Raw genomic sequence first — 8086 nt, 5'->3', positions numbered from 1 at the left:
AGGACACACACAAATCCTTTTGGGGGATCTGGAACAAGACAAGCGCCCCTGGCAGGAGTGACTGTACGGTGAAAAAGGGTGGGAAGGCTTTTTTCCTTCCAGAATGTCAACGAACGTCTCCAAAAACAGGGAGCTGGGGGACAGTGCCAGCTCGCTGCACCCTGCTGTGCTCCCCACATCCCTTTCCTCAGCTTCACGTGGATTTGTGCCTGCTCTGAAGGTGGCAATTGTCTGGAAAGAAATTTGGGAATCTGCCTTAGCTTCTTTGATTTTCAGGTTGTTCTCCCCCAGCACTGCAGCAGTACCTCTGAGGTGGTTGAAAAGGAAAACAGAAAAAACACCCCGGAAAAAATTAATTAAAATTTTAGATTTAAAAGAAATATTTACCATATTCTCAGGATTTTAGTCCCCTCCTGCTAAGCAAACCCAGTAAATTCCCTTAAAGAAGGGTGTCTGAAGGGAACAGGGAGTGTCTGTTGGATTCCCCAACCCTGCTCTCCCTGCTGGGGCTGCTCGCTCCCTGGCCCAGACATTCTCGTTGCAATAGCATGACTGTGTTTTAATTGTTACTGCAATCACAAAACATCAGCTTTTTTTTCCATAAGAGTTTTCTGTAAAAAAAAATTAAACCAAAGCCAAAATTATTCCTCTGAGAGGATGCAGTGGCAGCAAGACCAGCACTTTCACTCCTCCCTTACCTGGCCTGGGATCTCCACACACCTGCCTGGGCTGGGGCAGCACCTGCAAAGGTTCTGATTCCATCAGTTCACTGAGATGAACTGAGCACTCACTGATTACATTTACTTGTGCCTCACTGGCAGCACCTGGATTTTGTCCGTGCCCAGTCAGACAGTCCGGCTGGCAGTGACGGGGTGCGCAGGACACACCTGTTCACCTGACCCCGCTGTGACCCAGGTCCAAACAGCTGCCGCAGAGGAGCCATCGCAGGGGACATCCCGGGGCACAGTTTGGGGAGCGCGGCAAAGGGAGCACACGCACCCCTTCCGCTGCGCTCCACCCCATCACCAGCACTGCGCCAGCCAACCCCAACGTGACAGAAACACACAGAGCAGCCAAGTTTGCAGCACTTATTTTTTTCCTTCGGGGGAAGAAAAGAAGGCACAGAGAAGGCAAGAGATCACACAATCAGGTTATAAAATGAAACACAACTATTTTATTCCAGCATCCCCATCCATCCCTGTACATGGAGCATACATGTCCAGCCAGGGGCTGCCAGAAGGATGACGAAGGCAAAGAACCACGATTCCAATGGAAACAGCCATTTGTACCACAATCAGGAGATGAAGGTCATTATTGCTGCCGGACGCTGGTAGGGCTCAGGTCCCGAGGGGTTCTGCCAACCTGAGTCCATCTGGGCTCCTAATTAAGGCTTCACCGGTGAGGTTCAATGCTACCAGTGCCTGTATGTACAGCAACACTGCTAAACACCGATTACAAACTCCATGTGCACCACTACTTCACAGACCACACCACGACAGAAAAACAATTCAACATCAGGGCCGTCAGGCAACCTGGATGGGAGAAACACTCCCAAAGGGACAAGCAGCTATAACAGCATTTATTGCCACATCACCACACGCACTGTAAAATAAAAACCTTGCTCCCTGCCTCTGCAAATGTATTGAGAGTGATAAAATAAATCAGCAGCAAAAAGTGTAGGACGAAACTGGTGGGCACCTGGGGGCCACAGGCATCCCTGTCCCCAGGGAGCCGGGGTGGGGAAGGACTCCTCCAGGGAGCAGGAACACCCCGGCACCAGGGCAGAGGTATTTTAAAGCAGGCATCGAATCCATACTTGGATGGACAGGAAGAGACTTGCTCCTCCAGCTGTCCAGGGAAGAAGGGGAGAGACCACCAGGAGTGGGCTGCAAACAGCCACCCTCCCCAAGCCTGCAATCCTTACAAAATACACACACACATCTATTATTGCCAACAGAGAGTTTGAAGACCACCTTGCAGCACAGATAAGGCGACTGAATTTGGAGGGCTTGGTCTCACTGTTTTGTTGTGGAAGGGAAGAGCTGGTTTCTAAGAGAAAGGGAAGGGACAGACCTGGATACACGGTGCCTGAGGTATGGTCGGAGGAAAAAGTGCAGCAAGAAGGAGATGCAAGAAAAACAAACAAAACCACTTGGCTCTGAACATCTCTCTCGCATGAAAATGATTGTCAAAGGAGTCACTAGTGAAAATAAGGTAAGAAAATATGTTCGCTATAGAGGTACCTTTCTACTTCTTCCAACAACAGAACGCTAACCCGAGGTCCATCCAGTGCTTTCAGGGCACCATGGGAATTCTCTTTGGCAAGCCCGAGCTGCGCCATCCCAGCACACGCCTCTGGGCACGCCGCCCAGCTTGTGCGGTGAAGAGAAGTCCTCGAGCCTTTCGAGGTGGCACGGCCACCTGGGAGCTTCCCTGTGTCCATCTGCAGAGGGTGACACGGGCCTCCCGTGGGGTCACCCCCAAAAGCTCCCCAGTGCCCAGTCTCTCCAGCGCCACCATCCCCACCACGGCACTACCCGAAGCGGAACTTCAGCCGGTACTTGACAGGGCCGGGGTTCTTCCGAGGCGGGGATGGGGCGACCTTGGGCTTCGGCGGCGGGGGCTTCTTCTCAGGGAGAGCGACGGTGAAGGCGAGCTCGGGGGGCTGTGGCTGCCAGAAGCGGGGCAGGAAGTGCGTGGAGACGTGCTGGGGCCGGGCACGGGGGCTGCAGCCCCGCTTGGCTTTGCCCCGCTTGTTGAGGGCCACGTACCACTGGCGCCCCGAGCGAGGGCTGCGGTGCACGGCCGAGGCGTAGGTGTTGTAGCTGTTCTCCTGGAAGCGCTCCCGGAAATGGCAGTCCACCGTGAACCGGGCCTGCGGGGACAGAGGGGACACCATTAGCAAAGGGCAGGTGGTATCGGTCCCCCACCCCCAATGCTTGCTGGTTTGTCTGTCTCCCAAAACCAGGCCCTAAGGAGTGCATGGAAACACGGGGCACCAACACTGAGGGTGCCAGGCACCTGACAGTTTGGAAAACCCCCAATGCAGATACTTCAGTAGCTGCTTACCACCCAGTTTTGGGCTTTCTTGGGAATAAAAAGGCTTGGGCTCCCCCAGCAGTGCCCTTCCCTTCCCTCCAAAGAAAGCATTCCAAAACAAAACAGCAGAGCCTAGCACTTCTCCTGTGTGCCCACAGCCCTGGGATCCCCAGCTACAGTTTCCAGCAGCCCCTCCAGAATCCTCTGCCATACTTTAACCTGATGGCGAGCACAGTTACCAGGTGCCCTAAAAGCTTCCCCAGCTCAGTTCCACAGTGATACCTCCAAACCAGTAACCCTAACTCAAACCACTGACATGGAGGAGATGCTGAGCAGAGACAGAGTACAAGACCCAAATCCCAGGAGGGCTTTGTAACTACAAGGAAAGTGTCTGAAAGCCCTAATTTAACCAAAGAAGTGGAGCCTTATAGCACAAGTGACAGAGCCCTCAACCTGCTGTGCACATTTTGCCTCATAGCACTTGGAATTAGGTCTTCTTTAGCTCACCGCTTCCACGGGACATCAGCTCCATGACCCATTTTTGCTCTCCCTGTCTTTCATACACCCTCCCTGCTGTTTCCCCCATGCACAGGCCTTCACCTTCCCCAGCAAGGCTTTGCTGACTCTTGGTGCTCCCCAAAGCCCCAGTGCGCATGGCAGTGCTCGGGCAGGACATCCCATGTGCAGAGGGAAGCCCTCGCCCTAGCCTGGGAAGTGGATCAACAGCTGCTTCACCATGATCCTGTCAGACTTCCCCACGTCCCGGCCTCTCGGCTCATCCCTGCACCGCTCCATTCAGGAAAAGCTGTTTTTTCCTGCGTGGGGCCGGCAGTGCAGCCACAGCACATGTCTGGCATTGGATTTGCACTGCAGAGCTCCAGAGACAATCATCAAGAGCAGTCCTGAAGTCAATTAAATTTCAAGATCCAGTTGAGCAGAGACTTGCTCCAGCCAGGAATGCGGCTTTGTGGCGACTCCTGGAAAAGGAGAATTACCTGGGCAAATCTGTCCCCAGGGGTCCATGCTGGACAGGCACAGAACCCTCCCACCCGCTCCATGCTAAAAATGGACAAACAGGAGAGCGAGGATTTATCAACGAGGAAAAAGCCATCTGTGCACACAACTGATAATTGCCGCGATAACTGTCATTTTCTGAAGCTGGTGCCTCTAAAAATGAACCACTCAGTAATTTAATTAAGCTGGCATTAAAAAAAAGAAGAGAAAGAGGAGACGAGAGTCTGTAAAACACCAAGCTGGGATGGAGCTGAGCCTGACAGTGAGTTTCGAAGAAGCCCAAATTCCTGCAGGAATGGCTTGTCTGTGGTTCGGCGCAAAGTTCCCGGCCTGACTCCCATATCAAAGCACTGCCCTGAGTGACGGGCACAGGACGTGCTTTGTACTGCTCAGAACTCATTAGGCCATGAAATAACTTCAATCCTGCCAGCACAGGAAAGAACAACAGATGCTGGGTTTGCATTATTGGCATTGTTTAGTTCAGCAGTCTTTAGGCATTTGGGTCAAGTTTCTACAAATTTGCGGCTTTCACCCGAGCGGGGCATCGTGTGTCCTCACCCCTGCCCTGACCCTCCTGACTGAAGTCCCTCTCTGGCCCTGCCCTTTGTGTGTCAACAATTAACCATGCACCAATGAGGCTTGATTTAATTTCTGCCTGTGCCAGGGCATAAATCAAGGCTTCAGCTCAGATAAGAGGCCCATTGTATGCCAGAAGGGAGGGCCCTGGTGGGTCCGGCAATCTCTCTCTGCCTGCTTCCCTCTCCTCTCCATCCTTTCCCTCTCCTCCTGCTCTGCCCCTTGCCTCACCTGGCAAGGGTTTTCCTCCATGAAACCATTCCCTTTTTCCCCTAGACACCATTCATGCTCCTACTTTATTTCTTCAAAGAAGGAACCATGTGCTCACCCTTTAAGCATCAGTAGGTTTCAGGAGCAGCACTCCAAAAGGACTTAAGGGACAGAGAGGTGAGTTCATAAATCTCGCTGGAAGTGGTCTGCGGTGTCTGGCTGTGCAAGCACATCCGTGACATCCGCTCTGGGACTGGGAGGTTTGTCTCGGAACTGCAGGGTGGGCAACCAGCTTTTCTCTTTCCCCAGCCGTCAGCCCTGACCGGGCTCTCTGAGAACCACCCTCAGAGAGGAGATGCTGCCTTAAAAATGCCCTTCTTGGGGTGGTGCACGTATACACGCCTTTCAAAGGCACTGCTTTTCGTGTAAGCACAGGAGTTCACAGTGATCGTTTGAATGATCTCTGGAACTGGCAACAAGGAACAGGGAAGCAACATCCTGAGGTTGAAACAAGCAGCGAAATCGACGTGTGGATTCATTGAACACAGAAAGCTGGAAAAAGCATAATGAGACCTGCAGGAAACCTCAGCCTTCAGGAGAACATCCTGCAGAGAAAAGTTACCAGGGTTTTCCCACTCTAGCTGCAGCACACCTGCACAGTCTGGACCTCACCTGCCCGAGCCCTCTCCAGGGTTCTCTGTCTCCAAGGGCAAAGCCGGCCCGAGCCCCAGGGCTGCCGGCGCCGTGCGTGCCGCTCGCCGGGAGACATTTGGCTAAACCCTTCTGCGCGATCTGCTGCAGAAGGTGCTAAAAATAACCCAGCCGTGCTCAAAGAACAGGCTCTGCTGATGCAAATACCCAACTGCACACAAAAAGGCCCACTTTGCACGGTTAAATGCACTAAGTAGGAAGGTGGGCTTGGGGAGCTCCAGCTCCACCTGTCCCCTATCTGTCTGCATGGCGCCGGTGCTGCCCAGCACGGAGTCATTCCGGCAGCCCGAGGGGGTCGTCACGCCAGGGCCCTGCCTGGGGCTGTTGCTGTGCCGACTTGTGGAGGTGTCACAAAGCCTTTAATAAACAACACGTACTGATAAGGGGGGGTTTACTTACACTTGCATGGAGTTTTCCTTTTTTTGACATCGCTAAAAATTTGTTGCTGAAAACTCCTCGTATTCCTACAATCCCCTGAGACACAGCAAATATTTCCAAAATACCTAGGATGACAGAAATCCCAGAATAAATCACAGTTCTTTTCACATCGGTGTGACAAAGAAAAAATAAATATGACTCAGTCTGACAGGTTTGCATTTCCTCTCCCATGTCCCTGCTCCTCAGCTGCCTGGCTCCACCCAGCTCCTGCTCCATCCCTCTGCCCCACAGAGGGACCCTCCATCCACTCTGACAATTCCTGGCTTTTCTGTAGCAGAACAAGTTAACTCCTGGAGAAATCCCTCCCAAGGGTGGGAAAAGCCCCCTGTACCCACACCAGCCTGCTGGGATCAGAGTCGCCCATCCTCGTCCCGCAGACACTGAACTCGGGAAGTCAGTGTCACACAACCTAGCTGGGACTAGAGGTACCAACGCTGCTCCCTCAGACCCCCTCCTCTCAGCAGGACTTGGGGAATGGGACACTGCACAGCCCAGCCATGGAAAAAAATGGGAGTTTTCTGAGCACGATGGGGGTTTCGGCCCCTGAAGGGGCACGTGTGATCTGCAACTCATCTGACGCAAGAGCTGCAACCTCCGAGCATCCCTCAGCAACAGCACCGACACATCACCTCCCCAGGTGGTGTGGGGAGACTCGGGCAGAGGGCCAGGCATCCCCCCAAACCCTGCAAGCTGGGGGGCAGTACCATGTGCCCTGGCCCAAGAGGAAGGAGCCCGCAGAGCATCTCGCCTGGCCCCTAAAGGGCCGTGGGATTAATATGCCAGGAGCAAACACGAAGCCACGTTAAATCCCCCAAGGCTGGGTATCGGATCACCACTTCCCATGTTTATTTTAAGGAGGAAGTGCATCTCCCTGAGGCACCCAAGTCCCAGCACCAAGGGCCTGGGGGGCACCCTGGTGGGCTGATGGGCTGCCACGCCCCTCGCCCCATGTGCCCCAGGCCACAAGCCATGAGGCTCTGCGGCCCCACTGCAGCAAGGCAAGTACCTTGTCAAACACGTGTCTGTCCTCAAGGGCATCCCAAACCCTCCTGCCTTTTGCAGCGTGGCCCTGCAGCCGTGGCAGACATACTCCTGTTTATTGGGGTTGCCCGAGGTCAAGCCCTGTTTCCCAGGAGCCAAACTTGGGATTTCCCTGCCAAAAGCCAACTTCTTCCTCCTGAGGGCCTCCTCACCGCAGCACTCCGGCACAGCGCCCCCCCCACCAGCACAAGTGCCCAGCCAGGGCTGGCTCTGCTCCGATGTGCGGAGCTGGTGTCACCGTGGCCTTTCCGGGGTGGGGGGGAAAACTCAGGTTAAGGAGGAAGGAATTGCACATAATTCAGGTCTCTGCAAGACAGCTGTAGCACCAAACCTCTGCCAGCCCTTCCAAACTCACGTCTCCCAAAACAGCCATGGCGTGGGTGCCCCGTTTTCCTATCCATCCTCTAAACCTCTCCAAGCCATGTGCCTGCCGTGCCCATGAAGCCCCAAGCAGAGCTCCCGGGCTCCCAGCACTTCTGCCCAGGGGTTGTTCTGCCTCGTGGGGCCACGGCACAGTCTAGGGCCCAAATTCTTCGGTCCTGGGCAGATGTGGTGGCTGCTCCGTGAGCGTTCCCAACAGCTGAGCCACGCACGCTGCCAGGGTCACCTCGGGCCCGAGCCCTTGGGCTCTTGAAGCGATTTTTCATCCCCACCTGCCATTTCATTCCCTCTAGCAGGATATCATGGCAACTCCGACCAGAGGATAAGCCATGAGTTAGCACAGCTTTCTCTCAGGGGAACGTCAGCCTCAGTCCTATTTTTAAACTGAATATATCCTATCACTGTGCTGGGAGAATGAGAATGCAGAGAGAGGGATGGAAAAGTTCCACAGGGAAAGGACCGAAAAGGGGCAGCATCTTCTCCCCCCAGTGCCTGGCAAGGGGCTGTGGTGGGAGTGCAGACCTCATGCTCCCACACCTTCCCCACGGACTCACTTCCACGGGCCGGGCGAACCCCCAGGTGGTACTTCCCATAGGAAGACAGGCAGCTCTCACGGAGCCCGCAGAACACAGCCCTCCCGGCACCCCAAATTCCCCTTCCTGGGCCCGCCAGGGCT

At 54.4% G+C, this 8086-nt stretch overlaps 1 protein-coding gene across 1 annotated transcript; it reads right to left on the bottom strand.

Moving 5' to 3' along the window:
• Positions 1-1151: 1151 nt before the first annotated feature.
• Positions 1152-6234, bottom strand: FGF5 (fibroblast growth factor 5). The gene is made up of 2 exons (XM_017727336.1): positions 5950-6234; positions 1152-2875 (listed from the first exon to the last, which is right to left on the bottom strand). Exons 1-2 carry the CDS (start codon positions 6202-6204, stop codon positions 2534-2536), a joined length of 597 nt encoding a protein of 198 aa, XP_017582825.1. The 5' UTR covers positions 6205-6234; the 3' UTR covers positions 1152-2533.
• Between the last annotated feature and the right edge of the window lie 1852 nt (positions 6235-8086).

Source organism: Corvus brachyrhynchos, unplaced genomic scaffold (genome assembly GCF_000691975.1).
Source record: "Corvus brachyrhynchos isolate BGI_N302 unplaced genomic scaffold, ASM69197v1 scaffold112, whole genome shotgun sequence".
Classification (NCBI taxonomy): Eukaryota; Metazoa; Chordata; class Aves; order Passeriformes; family Corvidae; genus Corvus; species Corvus brachyrhynchos.
The sequence above is the reverse complement of the archived record's forward strand: the minus strand, read 5'-3'. Positions and strand labels throughout refer to the sequence as shown.

Excerpts from the sequence above, each read along its gene's own strand:
- FGF5 (XM_017727336.1), bottom strand. The coding sequence starts at position 6,204 with ATGGAGCAGGAGCTGGGTGGAGCCAGGCAGCTGAGGAGCAGGGACATG. Across the intron at positions 2,876-5,949 it reads AAGGAAAACTCCATGCAAGT|GCCCGGTTCACGGTGGACTG; the intron begins GTAAGTAAACCC and ends CTGTCCCCGCAG.